Source organism: Acromyrmex echinatior, chromosome 2 (genome assembly GCF_024713525.1).
Source record: "Acromyrmex echinatior isolate Ae372 chromosome 2, ASM2471352v2, whole genome shotgun sequence".
In the NCBI taxonomy this organism is placed as follows: domain Eukaryota; kingdom Metazoa; phylum Arthropoda; class Insecta; order Hymenoptera; family Formicidae; genus Acromyrmex; species Acromyrmex echinatior.
The window spans coordinates 13,640,681-13,663,740 of record NC_141853.1 but is presented as its reverse complement, the minus strand read 5'-3'; the positions used below and the strand labels follow the sequence as shown (position 1 = coordinate 13,663,740).

The 23,060-nt window shown below is 33.9% G+C and overlaps 3 protein-coding genes across 11 annotated transcripts in view; 2 read left to right on the top strand and 1 right to left on the bottom strand.

Annotated features, from left to right (window-relative positions):
* Positions 1-281: 281 nt before the first annotated feature.
* On the top strand, positions 282-3,488 carry TfIIFalpha (transcription factor IIFalpha). Of its 7 annotated transcripts, none has more exons than XM_087402485.1 (8): positions 282-415; positions 888-1,109; positions 1,259-1,305; positions 1,392-1,763; positions 1,831-2,141; positions 2,256-2,542; positions 2,710-3,053; positions 3,153-3,488. In XM_087402485.1, the coding sequence occupies exons 2-8, from the start codon at positions 1,086-1,088 to the stop codon at positions 3,364-3,366; spliced, it is 1,599 nt and encodes a 532-aa protein (XP_087258611.1). In that variant the 5' UTR covers positions 282-415; positions 888-1,085; the 3' UTR covers positions 3,367-3,488. The 7 variants fall into 7 exon arrangements, with proteins under 7 accessions (XP_087258611.1, XP_011064072.1, XP_011064071.1 ...); XM_011065769.2 differs by having other exon boundaries at positions 305-427; XM_087402486.1 differs by having other exon boundaries at positions 338-479.
* A 210-nt stretch (positions 3,489-3,698) lies between these two features.
* On the top strand, positions 3,699-12,622 carry LKRSDH (lysine ketoglutarate reductase/saccharopine dehydrogenase). The gene is made up of 10 exons (XM_011065771.2): positions 3,699-4,110; positions 4,490-4,972; positions 5,757-5,982; positions 7,512-7,839; positions 8,427-8,790; positions 9,131-9,453; positions 9,868-10,117; positions 10,217-10,480; positions 10,574-10,955; positions 11,949-12,622. The coding sequence occupies exons 1-10, from the start codon at positions 4,015-4,017 to the stop codon at positions 12,062-12,064; spliced, it is 2,832 nt and encodes a 943-aa protein (XP_011064073.1). The 5' UTR covers positions 3,699-4,014; the 3' UTR covers positions 12,065-12,622.
* Positions 12,623-20,226: 7,604 nt separating this feature from the next.
* The window catches only part of LOC105151836 (A-type potassium channel modulatory protein KCNIP1), a 46,821-nt gene continuing 43,987 nt past the window's right edge, over positions 20,227-23,060 (bottom strand). For 2 of the 3 annotated variants that reach the window (XR_846867.2, XR_015544020.1), the window contains 3 exons: positions 22,725-22,997; positions 21,338-21,630; positions 20,227-20,942 (listed from right to left, as the gene is read on the bottom strand). Coding sequence is in view for 1 of the 3 variants with exons in the window: in XM_011065773.2 (XP_011064075.1) it covers positions 21,583-21,630; positions 22,725-22,997 (321 nt within the window). In the remaining 2 variants the exon portion in view is untranslated. Of the gene's footprint in view, positions 20,943-21,336; positions 21,631-22,724; positions 22,998-23,060 lie in introns of those variants that run through there. The other variant, XM_011065773.2, reaches the window with a different exon arrangement.

The following is a 23,060-nucleotide window of genomic DNA, read 5'->3' as shown; positions in this document are numbered from 1 at the left end:
TGCAAAAATTTGTGCTGCGCCTAATATTATAGATGTGTTGACCATCAATACCATCTAGTGACAAAAAACCGCGGATACTTTTTAGATGACCCAATAAAAGTGGAGATCGATTTTACTCGTTCGAGTTAAGTTTCGATTCTTAACACTCGCGGCGCTTGTGAACTTGGTAGTCCTGTCGTTTGCGAATAATGAATGCGCCGTAGGAAGTGGATGTTTTCCAACAACGACCACAGGTGACACAGTGGGTGCATTTATCTGATTGGCATATTCCATTAGATCTTAAAATATAGACCAATCAGATAAAAGAGCTCACTGAGCGCTCAGTGAACGGTTGTCATTCTGAATGCACTCAGTGTAACATTGTGTCTTACACAAAGTGTTTCAGCTATGATGGAATGTTACATTGTTCGACACAGTAAGAAACTAAGTACGAGCGTATAAAATATGTCAATGTTATCAATTTTTCAAAAAGTTATTTGGTAGTCGATACTCATTTTGCAATAAGATTCTTAAAAATCGTCAATTCTGAAAAAATTATAACTTAAACCTAAATAAGAATCAACTTTATTATTGATACGCTAAATTGTCAATTATGAGAATAGAATGGAAGACTGCAATGCATTCCGGTGTTACACTATGAAACTAAACTGCATTCCAACAAATACTTTACACAGTAGAACACAGTGTAACGTCTTTGTGTCCTAGCTGGAAAACAGTTAGTGTCACGAACGTTAAATGTAACTTAACCCCGTAAAGGCGATTTTTTTCTGCGATTAATCTTCGTCAGGATTATTCTTCATCAGGAAGGAAGATTAATCACAGAACAAAACTGGGAGTCTCCTTAATCTTTCTTCCTGGAGAAACAGCTGATTCTTCCTTTTTTGTAGTGTTCTCAACGAGTCGGCAACACTGATTGGCAGTAAATTTGGAGCACAGCAATTATTTTATTATTTGCGAGCAGATGTTTGTAGATTTTGTTGGGATTAATATTGGAGTTAATATTGGGGTTAATTATAGAAATCAGAAATACGTTCATTTAAATCGTAAATGCAGTTAAATCATAAAGTTTTTATTAAATTACAATAATGAATTCAAATGCAGTTTCAAAGGTAAGTTTAATAGATAGCTGCAACACAGTAAAGTAAATTATGTTACTGTAATTGTTACTGTTTGGAAGAAAAACGTACATTATTATTTTAGAATAAGAATTATTTCACTTTTACAGTGATATTATATGTATTATTATGCTTCTTTTTAGTCTTCAGTTGCACCATCCGTGCAGGAATTTAGTATTAGAGTACCAAAGTTAGTATTGTTAATACCTAATACCTGTGTTTCTACATTTAAATCATTATGATAAAATATTTGTTTTCATTTATGGATTCTTTTAGAAATAGCAAGAAGAAGCACAATGTCATGAGATTCAATGCAACACTGAATGTAGATTTTTCGAAATGGTCCCAAGTAAAAATGGAACGGGAGAACAATATGAAAGAGTACAAAGGTATCGAAGAAGAAATGCCAAAGTTTGGTGCTGGATCTGAATTTGGACGTGATGCTAGAGAAGAAGCTAGAAGAAAGAAATATGGTATTACCAGTAGGAAATATAAACCGGAGGATCAACCATGGATTTTAAAATCAGGAGGAAAAACTGGAAAGAAATTCAAAGGTATTCGGGAAGGAGGAATCAGTGAAAATGCTGCATATTACGTCTTTACGCATGCTGCTGATGGTGCTATAGAAGCTTTTCCTTTACATGAATGGTAGGCTTTATATTGTTGATTGCATATATTATTTGTTGGTGAATATTCAAAAGTCAAACTTTCATAGGTATAACTTTCAACCAATCCAGAGATACAAGTCTCTCAGTGCCGAAGAGGCAGAGCAGGAATTCAGTCGTAGGAACAAAGTAATTAATTATTTCACACTAATGTTACGAAAGAGATTGAGAAATGATGAGGATGGTGGAGATGAAGAGGAGCTAGCAGAAGGTGGTAAAGGCAAGAGACCCAGTAAAAAGGAGAAGGAACTACAAATATCAGAAATGGAGGAATGGGAAAATGATGAATCAGGCAGCAATGAAGATGAGAAGAAAGGATCTGAAGATGAGGACGATGGAAAAAAGAAAAAGAAAGACAAAAGTAATACAAGAAATTATATTTTTAATTATAGATATTTAGTTTCATATAATGAAAATATATATTAATTATGTATTATATGTATATAGATAAATGTAATTTAATTAAATGTTCCAGTTCAATTGGAAAAAAAGAAAAAGAAGAAAAATGTCTCAGACGATGAAGCATTTGAGGAAAGTGATGACGGCGATGAGGAAGGAAGAGAATGTGATTATATTTCTGATTCTTCTGTTTCTGAATCAGAATCAGAACCACAGAAGGAAGTTAAGTCTGTGGCAGAAGAAGATGCTTTGAGAAAGTTGCTCGTGTCTGATGAAGACGAAGATGAGGAGGAACAGACAGATAAAAAAGATGGAGAAATAGATAAGGATGAAGACGAGGAAGGAAAAGAAAAAGATGATAAAGTAATATATTGTTATAGCATTTATTGATAAATAATACCCACGTTGCATTTTCCATTCTTTAAACGATATAAATTATTTCATTAATTAATGCAATAGCATTTATCAATATTATTATGTACATTTACTAACTACTTTGTTTTATATTTCTAATATATTTTGTATTTTAGGATAAAGATAAACTTGGTAAAGAAATGGACAAGAGGAAAGACAAAAAGAAGAAGAAAAAAGCCAAGAAAAAGGATCAGAAGAAATCAGCGTCAGGAAAGGATTCTTCCAGTGATTTCTCCAGCGATTCGGAATCAGATTCTGATACAACGTTAAAAGAGAAGGATAATAAGAAGCCCAATAGTGCACACAGCTCGAGATCTGCAACACCGACACCTTCAGCGTCCGGTGTCTCGGATTCTTTTAAGAGAAAGCAATCTGGTTCTCCAGATTTATCGCAAGCGAAAAAATTAAAACTCGATAATTTCAATCTAGTTCCAGTAACATCATATATACCGGGAACGAGGTACAGCTCTCTTTATCTTTATTTTAAACGATATAAGCATGCAATAACAATTATACTTTTATTACGATTATTATAATTTTAATATTTTATATTTTTCAGCGAATCGGGAATCACGGAGGATGCAGTGAGGCGGTATTTAATGCGCAAGCCTATGACAACAACCGAATTGCTGCAAAAGTTCAAATCCAAGAAAACTGGTCTCACATCCGAGCAACTTGTCAACATTATGACTCAAATATTGAAAAAGATAAATCCCACCAAGCAAACTATCAAGAACAAAATGTATTTATCAATCAAAGCGCAATCCAACTGATGTCAGTGCGCATATGCCGTTCTCGAGTTGTTCGAGATTATACATGTTTGTTCAGTTATATAATATCGTTCTCTGTAATATAACTTTACAAGTAGAAATACATACATTGTACATATATATAATTTTACTGTATCAGAAAATATCTTTCCATTTCAATTTTCCATGATCTTCTTAAGTTAAAGCAAATAGCGTGTGAGTCACGCTAGTGAATAGATCACGAGTTGATCGACAAGTTTATTGTTTACAATTGTGTATTTATTCTTGGCGCGCGTGTCATCATTATCAAGCCAACAGCGATAAACACACGCATGAAGAAAAACAGATTTTTCCAAGGATTTTTCCATAAATTTCTTTCAATGATGATCAGAGGGTCATACGATGCCGATAAGAGTATAGCTCGAGCTTATCGAGGATTTTGTAATACTTTCTGACTTCTTCATTGACCCAAACAGTACACGTACGTGTGATTAAGTGTAGTGCATAGATTTAGCAGTATATTGTTGACGCGAGTTAATACACAATTTAAACACAAGCAAGATTCGCTCCAGTCGACGCGATCGTTGCAAATTAGTTTCAACTGGTGAATTGGAACTTCTTCCCGGAAACGGTGATCTTTATACAGTCGCTAAATCAACGTTGACCAAGGTGATGCGGATGTTAAAATTGATAAAGACTGGACGTAATTCACGTCATCTGTTGATTACTGCAACTCGTGCTCTCACCCATAACGTCAGATGTATAAGTGTAAGCATTTAGTTACGTTTAAAATAATGCCTTCCACATGGCATTTCAGTGACGATCCATTTAATCAATTGTGCCGACATCGGACATCGCTAATTCTCGGAATAAACAAATAGACATTAGAGAAAAAATAAAAAAATTCATCCGAAAAACTAAATTTTTCTTAATTTCCGAAATCGAGCTTTGAATAAAAAAAAATATCTGCTCTTTTTTTCCGTTACTTCTAGCTTGTATTAAACACCCAATGGTTCGAATAAAATGATTTATCTGGAAAAATCAATAAGAAAGACAAAAGACACAGATTTTTTTTTTAAACGAACTATCGTACTGTAAATAAAATATGCTGATTAGCTGAGCGTTCTTTTGCATCAAATCTTTTTAGAATCTTAAGGGTAAGATAATAGCTATAAGACGGGAAGATCAGTCAGTATGGGAGAGGAGAGCACCGTTAGCCCCGGCGAACGTTCGTCGCCTCGTCAGATCAGGTGTGAAGGTGATTGTGCAACCCAGCGACCGAAGGGCGTATCCCGCCCAAGTCTACCAGGCGGCCGGCGCTTTGCTACAAGAAGATATCAGCTCAGCTTCCGTTATATTCGGCGTCAAGCAAGTACCCGTGGATCAACTGATACCCAATAAGACATACTGCTTTTTCTCGCATACTATCAAGGCCCAGGAGAGTAATATGCCTCTCTTGGATGCGATCCTAGAGAAAAATATACGTCTCCTGGACTATGAAAAGCTCACGGATGCAAATGGCCAGAGGGTGGTGGCTTTTGGCAAATACGCCGGAGTCGCTGGTATGGTGAACATACTCCACGGTTTAGGTCTTAGATTGCTAGCCTTGGGTCACCATACTCCATTTATGGTGCGTATTTATACTTTAGAAACAATTATAAGTATTTGATTTATGTTGGAGAAGCTTTTCCAATGAATTGAACGTTGACATTTCCATTAAATTCGTTTTTTAAATATTGAATTGATATAAACATTTATATTAAGTTTATATTAAGAATAACGTTTATAAGTTTTCATTTATAAAGATATTAAAATAAGAGTGAGAATAAAATCTTTATTTCGCTCACTCACAAAAATAAAATATAATTATTATAATATATTATATAATATAATAATATATAATATATTATTATAATATATTATATTTTTATTATAAAGAAGATATTTTTTTAAAACCGTAATAATACATTACAGTTTTACTGCTCAAATTTTTATTTATTATTTGTATTTTAGAAGATAACAACAAATTTTGTATCCTTTGTGCTTTCGTGTTAAGAAAAGTTACGATTCCCTTCTACACTTTATTATGCTGGAGAATAACAAACTACGTATGCAAATTTAGAATGATCCATTTCTGTTATCTTTTTGTAAAATTTTATTCAAATTTAGATAAGTGTTATCTGATTCGTAGTATCAGATCATTAAGAAAGCATTAAGAGGTATCTAATCAAAATTTATTTATTCTGTTATCTACGTTCTCCTTCAGTAGTGGAAAAAATAACTATAACAATATAGGTGTGTATTATACTAAGCAATTATCAAGATACATATATAAGCGCGAATCAATAAGATCCTTTAGAAATTATGAATATCTGCATTAATAAATTAATTAATCGCAATAATCGTTTGATTAGCATATCGGACCGGCGCATAATTATCGAGATTCAGCCATGGCACGTCAAGCGATTCGCGGTGCAGGATATGAAATCGCTCTGGGCGCCATGCCGAAGTCGATCGGCCCGTTGACCTTCGTCTTCACGGGCAGCGGTAATGTTAGCCAGGGTGGCCAGGAGGTCTTCCAAGAGCTGCCTCACGAATACGTGCCGCCTGAAATGTTACGGAAAGTCGCCGAACACGGCGGTATGTTGGAATTCACAAACTCGTCGTTCGCGTTTCGCAATTCGTGAAACGTTTTTACCTAAGTAGAACAAGTCTTGATAACGTCAAAATGACGTTAAAATGAAGCATTGATTGAAAAATGATTCATAATAATGTTGGGACCATTTCGATATTATAATGACTTGTGCTCTGCTTGGATTCTCTGCTTGAATATCACTTTTAATCATTGAACCTCTCGCAAACATTGTAATCGTTTGCGCGGATTTTGATTCGAAAATTATCTCTTTTTGTTCTGCTGCCTCGCGATTTTTAAGCAATCTTTAAACTGCAAAATATTACAGCGGCTGTAATATTATTATTGTGGTTTCAATTACATTGACATTTGAAATAAAATAGTTATAATTATTGTATATAATTTTTAAATATAATTGAAAGACATGGTGCAAAAACCGATGAACAGTTCTTGGTGAAAATGTCTTTTAGAGTGAAACTAAAATATTAAATATTCCGTATTGGTATAAAAAACAGACAGTTTCAATAGCTTTGAACAAAATGATGCTATACATATTCATATTTGAATAGTTTTCGTAACATTTCACACAATATACTTTTGATAAAATAGTTTTTTATTAATATTATAAAATTTAAAAACCAACTAGTTTTTAAAAACAAATTAATTTTTAATTATTAAACTTGTTTTTTTTTAATAATTAAATTCTTTGCATATTAAAGAGAAATAGATATTTAGACACAATGAAGAGTTCAGAAAGAATTCTTTTTTTATTCCTAACTTATGAAATGAATTCTCATTTTGTCTTATTTCTGTTCTAAAAGTATTCCTAAAAAGATTCTCAAAAGATTTAATTCACTTTTGTATTTATAAATTTTTTTCAGATTTAAAAAGTATTTTTTTCCTAATCTCTCTTTTTCTATTTCTTAATTGTATATAACAATAAATCGTATTTTGATTTTGCAAATTAAATATTGCTTTTATTAAAGATAACATATACATATACAAATATGTATATAAATATATTTGTACATATTTTTTAATTAATACTTTTGAGACTTTCACAGGTATTTTCTTCAGAGATGCAAAGGATTTGTGGGTATCGTGATTTATTGCTAAGGCATTAGTTTTAGATAGTTTTTAATTTATTTTGAAAGAAATCTTGAGTTTATTTCGAACAGATTACATTAATTCATAAACAACTTAAGAAGATGAATATTTTTTAACAGATCAGTTATTGAGTTATTATGCTATCTGAATTTATTTGAGAGAAAGAATGTTCTAATGCGATCCAATGCAATAATAAAAAATAAATTTTGCATCTCTCATACGATTATAATCTTAATAACTTTGTGATAGAGAGGCATATCTTAATCTCTGCGTCATCACTGTATATATTACTCTTTATTATTTTTTAGTGATAAAACTCTTTGCACAAGGAGTGGAATCTATCATCGTTACATAAAGTAAACAAAAATATTTATCACGGTAATATATCTTATCAATGCTCGGTATTTATATTTTCTTCAAATGGTTCCAGATACGACGAAGATATACGGCTGCGAGGTGCGGCGCAGGCATCACCTGAAGAGGAAGGAGGGCGACGGTTTTGATCCTGAGGAGTACGACCAGCATCCGGAGTTGTACATCTCCACGTTCAGCAAAAAGATAGCACCGTATGCCTCGGTGATTATCAACGGTATATACTGGGCGGTAGATTCGCCGAAGTTGTTGACGATACCGGACGCAAAATATCTTCTCAGGCCCGCTAATACACCATGGCTGCCGATAAGTGTCGGCGCTCCCGCATTGCCGCACAGGATGCTCGGTATTTGCGACATATCCGCGGATCCGGGTGGCAGCATCGAGTACGTGTACTCGTGTTTATAAGGATTCGTCAGAGAGCGAACCCAAATAGATATAAGAGATAATATTAAGTCATAATAATTATAGAATCTTATCATGACGTCATTTGTCAGTTAAAAATAAAGTGATAAGTGACAAATAAGGTCATGTTCATATCCTATGATATTATCATAACTTTTGTACTTTATATATACTTTGAAATATTAAGAAAAACGTAAAAATTTTCGAAGGCTATAAAATTCTATGATAAAGTACATTGTATGAGTTAAAATTGCACTACACATAATTATATGTATCATATAATTTATCATTATTAATTAATAGTTGCAAATTCCTCCAGAAATATAATTTTTAAATAATATGACTATTTATAATTATGTAATAATAATTTATGATAATATCAAAGCACGGACAAGTTGAAAATGAATTTTTTCTAAACGTTTTAAATTAATTAAATAATTATATCATTAATTATTTTTATCATTATTAATATATTATTACATGAATTGTACTTTTTAATTTATTTCTTATTTTCCTTTTAATACAACTAGATTATTACTATTATACAATTATTAATTTTTCATATAAGATTCATGAACGAGTGTACGACAATCGATACACCATTTTGTCTGTACGATGCCGATCGGAACAAGGACACGAAGTCTTTCAAAGGCCCCGGTGTGCTCGTTTGTTCGATTGACAATATGCCCACGCAACTACCGAAAGAAGCAACGGATTTCTTCGGCAATCTTTTATATCCGTATGCTTTAGACATCATACAGTCGGACGCGAAAAAGCCGTTGAATGAGCACAACTTCAGCCCTGCCGTGCATGATGCCATTATCGTGTCCAATGGGAAATTGACGCCTAATTTTGAATACATCCAAGAACTCAGACAAATGAATCAACGGAGTAGGCACAAAGCCGATAACAGAGAACAACAGAGCAAAACGGTAAAACTTTTCGCGTTTCCATCTTTATTGTATTTAGTATCTTTCAAATTAAATAACAATCCGATGTAACGAAAAATTCTGCAATTTGGATTATATTTGCCAAAGATTATATTTGTAAAATTTATTGCAAAATCTTCGTAAAAGAAAGAAAATTGTGGATAAGAATAATTTTTAAATCTATAAATGTGTGCATAAGCATTATATTGATTGTAAAATATAGCAAAAATATTGACGATTTAGAACGAATCTAATAGTCAGAATCTAATAGTAGATTTAAAGCTGTAATGCTAAAATGTACGATATTACGGAATTAAAATTTTTTGTTTGCCTATGCCAACAGGTGGTCGTTCTCGGTGCTGGATATGTCTCCGCACCCTTGGTCGAGTATTTGCACAGGGATAAGAACATAAGGCTGATAGTGGCGTCACAATTGAAGGACGAGGCTGACGCGTTGGCCAATCGATTCCCAGGTGTGGAGCCAGTCTTTCTGAACGTCCTGGATCGTCCTGATACGTTGCACGACGTGATAAAATCGGCGAACGTAGTCGTCTCCCTTCTGCCGTATTCGTTGCACCATGTTATCGCCAAAGCTTGCATAGAAACCAAAAATCATCTAGTAACAGCAAGCTATATGAATAATGACGTCAAGGCATTGCACGAAGAGTAAGTATCAACGAGTTTACTTATCCTAAAATACACCGTCGCGTGTCTCATTCGACATACAACGGATACATTTTAATAAAATTTTACAATTTCTAGAATTATTATGTGAATATTATCTATAATATAATGCTTTTGTTGTTTTTTTGTTGTGATTAGAATCGTGGTGAAAATAAAAAAATCGTATTTTAATAAAGAAAGATCATTTATCGTCACAATACATCAGACATGTTTACTTGAAAGATTAATACCCGTTTCGATGTAATTTAATTTTAATCTCGGGTCAATTAATTCTTCATTTTTTCTAGTTCTACGAATTAAAAAAAAATAAAAAGTAAGCTAAATTGATTAAAGTTAATTTACATTAGAGTAGAAACGTATATAAGTCAAAATTTCATTGTTTTTTGGGGGGGACAGAGCTCAAGAGGCTGGCATCACCGTATTGAATGAAATTGGATTGGATCCGGGCATCGATCACCTTTTGGCAATTGAGTGTTTCGATGATGTGAGACAAGCGGGTGGAAAGATAGAGTCCTTTGTGTCGTGGTGCGGCGGTTTGCCCGCACCGGAGTGTTCCTCTAATCCTCTGAGATATAAATTCAGTTGGTCTCCACGAGGCGTCCTGTTAAATACCTTGTCGCCAGCGAAATATCTTCACGAGGGTCAGGTGAGCCGTTAAAGTATTATATTTATCTCTAAAAAGAATGATTCATATCCTTTATCAAGATAAATAGGATTTATTTAAAAAATAATTTTTTCTTTGCAGGAAGTAGAGATTGCGGGAGGCGGCGATTTGATGTCTACTGTGCAGGATTTGGACTTTCTCCCAGGCTTCGCCTTAGAAGGCTATCCTAATCGCGACAGTACGACGTACAGGGATTACTATGGTTTGCAAAACGCGAATACCGTACTGCGGGGTACGCTCAGGTTCAAGGGATTTTCAGATACCATACTGGGCCTGCAATTGCTCGGTTTAATCGATCCTAATCCGCATCCGATTTTACATCCGAACGGGCCAGACATCACCTGGGTGCGTGCTTTCAGTTTTTTCACATATTCGCGGAATATTTCGAAAACAAGAAAAATATTGATCTATCGCGATTACTCATCGCTTAAATTCCAGCGAGTGTTGGCATGTAATTTGCTTGGTCTGGCGAACGACAACATCTTCTACGGAAACCTGAAGCAGAAATTAGCGGAAAGGATGAACTCATGGGAGCGCGTGAAAGCCATCGAGGAACTAGGTCTCCTGGAAGAGGACCTAGTCTTAAAATTAAACACTCCTCTGGACACGCTTACGCATTATTTATCGAAAAAACTCTCTTTTGAAAAAAACGAGCGCGATCTAGTGATATTGAGGCACAACGTAGGTATACTTTGGCCAGATAACAGAAGAGAATCCAGAGGAATCAACTTGGTGCTTTATGGAGACGCATCTGGACATTCTGCAATGGCGCGTACCGTCGGTTATCCTGCAGCTATTGCTGTCAAGATGATTCTAGATGGTTCGTAATCCTCTTTTGATATTTTCCGTATTATTTGTTCAATTAAGGTAAAATTGTTTTTATTAAAAATTGTCACTTATCGATCACATTTTCTTATCGTGCAAAATAATTTTCGTACCGCAATCATAAGTCAAGAAAAATATAAATGTCTAGATGACTAAATTATTATATAGAAAATATATAAATATATAAATTCTAACAATATACATGTAAGATAAACTAAAAGATAAGAAATACATATAAGATAAACTAAAAAAAAGATAGTAGACAGATTCTGGAAAATTTTCAAAAGTTTCGATATTTAATATTATTTTTGAAAAAAGGATATTTATCTGAATGATTTATAAAAAAATAACAGAACTCTTGATATTAAAAATATAATTTATGATAAAAGTTATTTAATGAGAGCATAATGGCGTGATACTTCATATGTAAAAATTTTTAAATATATTTTATTGAGTTAAAAAATAAAATCAGACTACATTCGGCTACTTTTGAGTTTTCCTCGGCGAATATTCTACATTCTTAGACTAAGGTAGAATTCTTTACTCCAATGCCATTTCTAATCTTTCATCATGATTATAAATTTTAGTGAAGATCAAATTAAAAAGACAAATGGATAAGAATATAAATTCATTTAGAAAAAAACGTAAAAACCGTAGTCACGTTGAAACACGTCAAGAAATAAAATTATAGAACGAGTCGTACGAAAATTATTTTTTATCTTAAATATATAAAATATATATGTGAACTTCTGCGCACAAAGTATCCGATACTCATCTCATTATTCAACTTCATTATAAATTGATTTATATACTAATTATTATATACTAATTTAATTCATACTAATTATTATATACTAATTTAATTATGCTAATTTAATTATATACTAATTTAATTCATAAATTGTAAATCATGTAATATGTATCATAATTGAATATTCAATCAAGTTTATTCCAATGTTTTTATAATAATTTTCCTAATTTTATTTAGGAGAAATTCAACAACGTGGAATGGTGCTGCCTTTTACGCCTGATATATATCGACCTATTCTTAATCGACTGAGAACTGAAGGCGTACAATCTTTCGAGACTTCTAAATGGCTCTGACTGATTTATCACAAACTACTATGACTTTTTTTTCGACTGCATGTACAAATGCCCCTTGCATTGCAAATTATATATATATAGTCGATACATTTTAATTTAATATAATGCATAAAATGAAAAAAAAATTTATTAATTTTATAATTTTATACTTATATCGTAATAAATATAAGTGATTGTAAACATAGTATTACAAATTATTCTAATAAAAAAGTACGAAAAAAATACACACAGCATAAGATACGATTTCGTACATAACGTATGATTTCGAACATGATATAATTCTGAATGTAATAGATTTAAATTCAATTTTCGAAATTTAGGTTCGATTTTTTTCTGTTTGATAGTCTTCATATAATGAGAGGATTTTATCAAATTTGAATCTCAAAAATTAGATTCAAATTTTATTTCGTTCAGAATCGTACCATGTTTGAAACTGCACCATTCTTACTCATCATAATCTCTTTCATTTTTTATATTGTCTTCATTTTATACTTCTACTTCTATTAATCAATTTTTATATCTAAATTTCTTGTATTAAAGCTCGATTTTTTATCTGGTTAATTTGTGTTAAACTTAACTTAATGTTTTATTCCATGATATCATCATAGATGAACCTTATCGAATAAAACATCAGATTAAGCCAAAATAATCAGATAATAAAAAACCGGGCTTAAGTATCTGATGGAAAAGTCAGGAAGATCGGGATTTTTAATTTGATATATTTAACATTTATTGATATACCACCCCAGTGGAAAATCGCTAACAATACAATGATATTTCGCTTATTGCAATCTGTTTTTGTTTCAATAAGTCTAATCGCCTTAAGATATAATTAGAATGATAACACAGGAACACCACTGTCGTCTCTATTCATTACGATTTGATTGAAAACGAATCGATTTTACGCGTTAGAACAATTGGAAAGACTATCGAATTTATTGCGCCAGTAAAGTAATTAACTTGCAGTCGTGATCTGCACATCGTGCGTCTATCTAGCACGACTAATTGATTTGTGTAACAAATTCGATAACATTTTGCAAGAATTAGATAAACCTAGTAACAATGATTTTCATTACTATTTTAAGCGATAAAGTTTGTGGACTAGCTAAATAAGAATACATATAATAAAATGATACACTTGCGATTAATTCATATACATACACATATAATACAATTTAAATTTTTCTGCAATGGCATTATCAGATAGAATCCATTAAAATGAACAAAATTAAATAAATGTCATTAATTTTTAATTAAGTTCATAAAATGTGAAAATAATGATGTTACATCCCAGGAAACATCAAGTTAAGTTGTAATTTCCCATTCAACAGTATAATTGTAATTTAACATGTTATATTTTTTTCATGTTATATTTTATTGTTGAACGGGAAGTTACAACTAACGTGTATGTTACATGTAATTTGCTGGGATATTATGATAAAAACTTTTTCCTGTTTTGTTACAACTTATTTTATCATTTAAAAGCAGTAAATAGTGTTTAAGCTACATTGATATTTAATTCTGAATCTTGTGCGTGACGTATTTGATGTTTGCTCCTCGTTTCTAAAAAACTAAAGTTAAAACTAAAGCACTGTAATTCTTGAACAATTTCTTTTGCATCATACTATAAAACCTATTACTATCACAATGGTAGTTAGACTAATTTCTAATCGGTCTCTGTTTCGCAAATTACTACAAACGTGAACGTGATCATAACTTTTATAAATGATTTCTAATAATCTCTAATCATCTACCTTTATGTAAGGTTTTTTTATAAATTACTGGCAATGACTATAATTTTTACGAAGCATTTACGAGGGCTTTCGAGATGTAAGAGACATTTTCTTTTATAAAATATATTTAATCAGTTACAAGAATATATACAAAGATCCAATCTAATAAATTTTTCGAATGCCCTCATAAAAGAAAGAAAATCATGAATAAGAATAATTTTAAAATTTGTGCAAATGCGTGTGCTGTTTAAAAAGTTGAATAATCTTTAAACGGAAATAAAACATACACACGAGAAAAGAAATTCGACGATTCGTTAAAGTGTTCCAAAAGAAATTCCTATCCTATCTTTAACTAGAGATATTACTTATTGATGTCGTTAATTAGAAACTATGTATGATGATTTACAGATTGGCAGTATGAGATATAATTAATGCATTATTCTGCATAATCACTGTAGTAATGCATTTTGTATTATCACTATAAAGAGTAACAGATTCGAGCCCGAGGAAGGATCTCGCTAATCGATCGTAAGTCTAACTGTGACTTCACTATAAAAAAGTGCTTCCAAGCTCAACAATTGTATCGTTTCTAATATAACCAGTGATATTACGTAACGATTAACTATTTTAATAAACTGCGACATTCTTTTCACGAGCAATATTACGAATGTATTATTTGGAAGCCATCCCGATATTTCGAGCTTCAACGTATTTCTACATTTAAATAAGTGAAACATTCTCTCTACTTTGTTTTCATATATCAATAAAAAATATCACAAATTTTAGAAAATAATAAGTCGGATTATAAAATAAAAATTTAAATAACATCCAAAGTTTTTTTACTTATAATAATTTTCTTTTTTTTTTTTCCTAAACCAATTCAATGAATTTCTTACACGATAAATGATATAATTGAACTGTAGGAGTCATATAATTATTTAGCTTCGTCGTAATGAAACAAGATATATAAATTATGTAACAGTTATATGCATGTTTAATTATAATAGGCGTGATAATTAATGCAAATTCGAACGTTGAAATAATTCGCTCGAATATCAGTGGCCTCCGTCTGATAGATCCTGTCGACTATTTTATGCGCATTTACATGACTATCACGTTTACAACGTCGTTAAACGTACATAATGGGATGGAGACCATCTCCGCGCTCGCTAAAACTGTCCCTCACTTAGTGATTGAGAGAGGAGGAGAGAGATAATAACTAGTAATAATAATACTTCGACAATATTAAAGCCACGCAATTTTTTACAGTATCGTACGATAGATCTAACGTCTCCTAAATCTTAATAAATTGACTAGGTTGTTGCTCAGTTAAATTCATAGCCCCCGCCCCCTTCGATTTTTTTCCCTTCTCTCGTATCTTTTATGGTGATAGGTTCGATTTGTTACACATTCTTTATCCAATCGTCCGATTGTTTTCACAGTCAAGGTCCATCTCAAGCGTACACATCTTCCAAAGCAAAAATCAGCGCTGCATATTAATTAAAGATATGCCTATTAAAACGTATTTGTTAAAATGCACGCAATCGAGCCAGTGATATGACATTACTTTAACACTAGTTTTAAAGATTCGGCACAGGGCTATTGCCCGAAAACATCATTGTGTGAATTAAGTATTAATTTTAATTTATTTTGCAATTAATTATCCTTATTTCTTATACTCTTCATATTAGCTTCGATGGAAATTAATCGTGTTTTAGCCTCTTAAAGTTATATTCTGCAGTCAAAAGATATTTTGCAAATTCGGCGATCCTATCGTTCGTGTGAAAAAATATGAAGTTTCATTAGAACCAATATGATTTCTAAATAATTTGTATATTCGTTTCTATTCTGTTATTTCCAAATGATTTACCATTAACGTATATCCAGTGCTTAATATAATGAAGTTTTATCTTTCTAGGAACATTTCACAATTTATTTCATGAATTTATTACTTAGTATACATAACAGTTAAAAGTAAATTTCAATTAACTTTGCTTTGTATAAGATTATGTTATTCCAATTTATAATTCATAGGCATGTTTTTTAACTATAAAACATCAAACAACGCGCGATCAATTATATTCAAATCAAAATCACGTATCTATGTTCATGAATATTTCTAAGTATTAGTAATTATTTTCATTTTTATATGCTTTTTGAGTATTTTCTTAGGAATTTTTGTGCTTTTCTTTCTTTCAATGAAGAATTGTAATCAGCAAAAATTACTGATTACTACACGAAGAGTGTGTGTAGAGAAACATTTTTGCAAAAATATTTCGTGCCTCGCAAAAAGTAACAAAAATTTATAAAAAATATACGGCATCCCGTGTTTGTACAATTTATGCGCATATAGATATAATCTTCCATTAGGATACGTACAAAAACAAAGAGAGGTGCCAATTTGTGTCCAATGCTTGCTCGTTTGCAATTAAAATAATTTCGAAATAGTGTGGACTGTGGGAAATATAGCAAAAGTCTGCTAGAAAAGTTTCAGCTCAATATTTCAAAACGTATGCCCACGATTCTCGATTTATGTTATAACATTTTACGATGCATATTGAATATCAATCAATATGCTGGCAGAGATATAACGTATAAGTATTTCCCAAAAAACGTATTTAATTATACATATCTCCATGGCTAGCATTACAATATGTATAAATATACATATATTGACGAGACCATAAGAAGATATATATATATATATATAATAAATGCAGTGTATCGCCATCTTCAAATTGAAGTAATCAACGTGATTCCTCTCAGACAAATCTGCGCTTACATTTCGAAGTAGCAGGACGGTATTAATCGCTCCAATTTAAAAACATACGACACGTTTGTGTGTGTGTGCGTGTGTGTGTAATACACATATACATATATATCCTAACGAATATAAATCCTCCGTTAACTTGGCGAGATAATCGCAACGATTTTGCACTGTTGATCGCGCGCGTAAATGTTGCTAGATTTCTTCTTTCATTTTAATTATATCCTCCCAATCGCTTATGAAGGCGCCATTAATGTGGCAACGCTTGCGGAGTATCGAGTGTTCGTCATAAAAGCAATTTATGTACATAAAAAGTAATAATTTATATAGCTTTGTATACAATTTTGTACATTAAATAATTTCTTTCTAATATAAATTAACGCATCGTTAGTTGAAAAAAACTGTTAAAAGAAGTTGTTATGGATCGACCTTTTTTCATTTTTTACAACTTCCTGTAAGCGTTCGCAGATTAATGACTAGCATTGTATGCACGCCTTCATTCCAGGTTCGGTCCTGACACTTAATTGATGGTGATAGCTTCTTGGTTTTTACTAAATACAATCACAAACAATACAGCGGCTCTATATACTCGAGGTACAGCATCTCTACATAAGATTAGTATTGGGAAAACAAAAGAATTATAAAGGGAATTATAAGAGATCAAATTAAAGAAAAAAATAAGAAAAAGAAAGGAAAGGAACTACTATTTTATTCTTTCGTGGAGTCATTTGAATCATGTTTTGTAAATTTTTTCTTTACATCTTCGAATTCAAGGGAAATACTTAAGTACGTCCCTCAAATTCAAAAATGTAATACTAACGTTCAGAATTTTTGTACGATCGAACAATTCAAATTATTCTCACAGGTCTAATCTGGAACAAACAAAAATTTATTTTTTGTAACAATTATTATTATTTTGGTTCTAACGTTTAGTGATGTCCGAGCATGGCCCGAACAGCCAAATCTTCGAACTGATCAATCACCAACCTTAAAATCAACCGTTAATTTCAAACTGTCTGAATTTAAAGCAAAAATTTGAGCTTCATTTTGACTTATTCAAGCGTAATTTGTTTGAATCTCTTGCCTGAGTCTTCATAAGATTTAATATTTAAGTGTTCTCAGTTTCCGATGGCTTATCTACGAGACCCTGTGTCTTATACAGATCCAACATAACTCAAGAGCTTAGCTACCCCGCATTCGACCGCAATAAAATGTAGAACCCATGACGTAAAAAGATCAGGTAAACGCTTTAAATCAGTTTCAAGTAATAACCGACATTCGTGACCAATCAGAAATTGGCCCCAAATTTTAAGTATTGATATAAAGCCGCCATTAGAAATTTCCCTCCAACCAGTCAGAAATTTGTCTCAAATCATCATTATGCGCAATATTACACCTGATCTTTTTACATCCTATAATTTTACATCATAGTAGAATAGAATCTATGGTGGAATCAAGATTCCATTACGATAGAATCTGCGATTTCGCCGTTATTAAGTCGTTGATTAGTCGTTATAGAAACGCACGCGTAATCATAGGGCGTAGCCTAGCAACACGCGTGTTCCTAATTCCTGTGAAAGCCACCGCGGCGAAAGTGCTCGTCCCATCATTCAGCGACGATACTTCCTCCCAAGGAGGAAAACCGCGCGCGATTAATAGTCGCTTCACGACTATTAATCGCAATCAACGACGCGACCAATCAACGACGGTCCTGGACCCAGCTTGATACGAATCATCAACGGTGACAAACAATATTTCCAAAGGGGTACGTGTGGATTGTTATCGCGTTGCGCGCGTTTTTCTGTATAGAGCGTATCGACGAGAGAGAGAGAGAGAGAGAGAGACAGTGTGCATTTTCCGAGAACGACTGAATTTTCCCCAATCGCGCACTTAATCGAATTTATCCTAAAAATTACATGTGTATATATATATATATATATATATATATATATATATATATAAATCGTACCATATTATTATTCTTGTTTACTTAAGTAATAGCTAACTACGGTAGCTTTGGTGTTTCATTGTAATCGATTTTGATAATCCCATAAATCGCCGCTCAGGCTTCCGCTACTTTAGATAGTCTGACGTACGTCCGCACACTCGCACGCCTACGACTCGTAATAACGGATACATTAGAAAATCGATGCTTCACGCACGTACACCTACAACATGTTACACGCTATGAACGCTCACGAAGAGTCCGCAGGCGATCAATATCTCTTGTCAGTGCTTCAATATCGGTGATATATATACGATTGAATGATACGCAGATATTGCGAAACTATATCACTACGTAAGAAAAGAGTGGCGGGAAAATACGGACTGATAAGACTGATAAGACCAAAAGTACTTGCCCGATAGGCAACGGTGTGTACGCTCTGATACAACATCGATGCGAAAGGGGGAAAAGATTGACCATAGATTGAGATAGTTGATATATTGATTTTATTAATAAACAAGTATCGGCCGAAGGGTATGCATTTTGTATAGAAAAATTGACCACACTCTTGTTAGCAGAAATATTGAATGCCTGCGCGGCCCGTTAGAATCGATTGGGTCTAGAAAAGGGCGTACAACGAAGTGTCAACCTACGAACCTACCAACGAAAATACATATGTATGATACCTACGATCGTCAACGATCGTGTGACTAACAATTTAATTGGGGGGGGAGATGCATGGCCACGCCGAAACGTATAAAGCCACCTCTATATAACGTATAGAATGCAAGTCGCAGGTCGCGACTGAAACGTATTTCAGATTATAGATCGCAAGTTACAATACGTAGGACGCGAAAATTGAAGTTCATCCAACTTCCTGCGCCCTGCAGCCTATTATAATTAAAATACATTAAATTAGTTACTAAGTCTTGTGACCTGCGACCTCGTTCTGCGTGGTACACAAGATCCAGCTTTATAGATTGCAGGACGTAGAACGCAGTAAAGTTGGATAAACTTCAACTTCACGTCCTGCGTCCTGCATCCCGCAACCGGAAATACGTCACGCTGCATCTATTTGCGACCTGCGATCCACGTTCTACGTAAATAGAACGGTTTAAATCAATCCTGCCTTATCTTCACGATGCACAATTGTCACGACCACGCGTTCATAATAAATGGTCGTAATCGGAGAATAGAACAAAAATTAACGAATGTAACAATTATGCGGAGTGCTTGAATCAAACGATAGACGATAGAAAAGTCAATTTGCGTGTATTACATTATACAGGGTCTCTAAATCATCTGAGAATCGCTGTCAAGAAACAACGTAATAACGACGAGATGTATTCTGTACGTATAATCGTATGATGCATTTTTCTTTAAACAAATAACATTTTTTTGAATGTAAAATGATAATATACAAGGAGAATTCAGTTCATCTCTTTCAACGCGGAAAATTCTTTTTTAATGCAACCGCACAAAACATTGGGGAAAAAAAATCTATCATTAGGAAGAAGATATATTCAAGTATAGGAGAAAATGTGTTTCCAAATGAATCACACGATCTCCCGTAAGAGTAATGAGAGATGCTCCTGGTAACGCAAAGTCACACGATCGATTTGTTATAATTTTTCGTTTTTAGCACCTACCGTGGAAACAGAATTGTGCAAATAACATGAACGTCTGCAACTGGATGTGACATCCCCTGAGTGATGTATTTTCTTTTTTTTTTTTTTACTAATTTAAAATCCTTGTTCTTGTGTTGTAATTTCCATCTCACAGCCACGCATATAGCACCTTCCCCGCTGTTTCTCCCGTTCCTTCATCATCGTCGTCGTCGTCGTCGTCTGAAAATCCCATAAATTTGGCACAAATTCGTGATACGAAGGGTTCTTTGATCACTGAATCTTCTCGCGACGAATCGTAGAAAGGGAAATCGATCGTATCTTATTCGAACCTCGATCAGCATCTTTTCACTTTCGAAGGCGTCCTTTTCTTAGACACTATGCTTCACAAAGCGCGAGAGATCATAATATAGGAGCTACGCCAGGTACCTATTTCGAGTATTAATATACAGTTTGACCTTAAATCAAGTTCTTGTAACTTCGCTAAAATCATGCCAGAGATCGACGCCAATTGTCGTTTCCATGATTGCCAAAATATCCGGCGATCGTCACGGGATCATGTCCATGTAGATGAAACGGTCTCTTCGTTTTCCATGTGTTGTTATCGAAATGGCAATGGAGTCTTTGCTAAGTTCCGTTCGACGAGATCAAGAACAACATCTTACAACGTATCCTCGTACTGCTTGCGTAACGTTTTGCAGAAAACGAAGAGGCAACAAGATGCTGGAAAATCCGCTCTTCGATTCTACAGATTTAGAATTGCTCGATTGCTATTCTACGTTGCTAGGAGCCGTATTATCGCATTGCCCTAAAAGAAGAAAATTAAAGTATTGAATCATAAGAGGCTTCGATCGAGGAAAAAAAAATTTAAAGAAAATATTAAAAAAAGAAACACAAAAGTTACAACAAAATAAAAATAGAAGCAATATAGAAAGATAAAACAATCAGTTACGTACATTTTAACATTTAGGTAATTCAATTCTTGAGTTGATGAGATAATATTGAAAAAGATTCAACAAAGATATCATTCTCTAAACAAATTTTCGTCGGAAAGAAATAATCTTCAAATTCTACGAGAGATCTATCGTTGGATTGGCGCGCTTCACATTCTCTAATTATTCCTAACATCTTTGATTTTTCATAGAAGGAGAAAATACTCTCAACGGTTTGAAAAAGTATTGGGAAATCTAGCTTTAGATTTACCTTCAACAAAAAAGCGGCGCCTCTGGTTGGTTCCACCAGTGGGCAGCCAGGAGTAGGTAGAGCTCCTGATCCTGGACGGTGTAACCAGGTGGCGGCTGAGAGGGCAGAGGTGGCGGGATAGGCGGCAACAGGGAATAGGACGGCGGCGGCGGCGACGGGGATAAGGATTGTGAGAACGTTGTCGTCGAGAGCGGCGTCGGCGGCGTCGCGGTGACCGCTGCTGGAGGCTCGTCTTTAGCCGGAGATCAAAGCGCGCAGTCGAACATCGCCAGCGACCGTGTGATCACATCGTCCTGCAATCAAGTTCACATCACTGAGAATCACGTTGTTATATTTTTTTTCTTCCAAAAGTTCAGAACTTAGCGCGACGATCGAGACACGCGCGACTTGCCCGGAATATCATTCCGCTATCGACAAAAGCACTGAACGAACTACAAACAAGCTTGCGCAAGTTCCATAAACATCGATTAATCTTCGGTGCCCTTATTTTTGTTTCTTGCATTCGTGCACTGTGAGTTCACGTGCATTTATTGTCAGAGCGTAATTCGTACGTTCCTGTACCTGTGTAGAAAGCCGATATTCACAGTCAGTTCTTATTTTAAGACTGTCTTAAATAATGTCTTATGCTAATATGGCTCCGTGATTGGCTTATACTGCTTATAGTATCTTAAAATTATATTATACTTAAGACGATCTCTTAAATGTAAAAATCAACTATGATAATACTGGTCAATGTACCGCAGAATCGAATACGAGGAATTAGAAATTACAAATATTTTACGGAAAAGTTTCTTGACGACACATGGATATTGATATTGATAAAAACATCTCTACGATGTTATCTTTAATATCGAATGATTCTGCCAAATTAATTCTCAAGACTATAAATGGATAATAAAATCTATACTTCTCAGTGAAATATAAAATCTATTATTTCTACAGAAATACGTAATTCAATAATTAATCATCACGATGTATAACATGGAAAATTACGAGCTCATTCAAAAAAAAGGGAATCGTTCCAAGTCTGGTTGAACTGCGAGTTGAAACTGGCTGAAAGAACACCCGGCAGATCTGGGACATTTTGTATATACGTCTCGGACTTTACATTCATTTATGAAAGGGAGTGCATACAGAGTGTCCCAAGTTCACTATATCTTCTTCTATTCAGATTTTAATTAAACTGAAATTATTATTATAGTCTGATTCATCAATATGGGAGCGTATGACACCCAGATAACAAAGGCATTAAAAAAAAGTCAGTTGTACATCAATCTCAAAGAGTCTACAAGATACTAGATACAAATGGGAGCGACGATAGGGACGCCCTGTATACTTTCCATCTACTACTTGCAGTTATTGCTCGTAGTTTCATGGCCAGACATACCTTCAAACAACTCTCGATAAACTCCTCGATCGTGATAACACCGTCCTGGTTGAGATCGAGTTTCTTGAAGACCCTGTCCAGCTGTTCTCTCGCTTTCCTTTCCTCCTCGGCGTGATGCCGTCTGCCCATGAGCTCGTGGACTGCTGTCACAACTTCGCCCAATTCGCCCCTAGTGATGCAACCATCGCCATTTATGTCGTACAGCTTGAAGGTCCACCTCAGTTTCTCATAAATGCTACCCCGCAGTAGGGTCGACAGCGTTACCAGAAGGTCCTGCAATCCCCGGAATTATCTAAGTCGCGCGACTTTAATACGAAACGCGGTGGAACGACGATG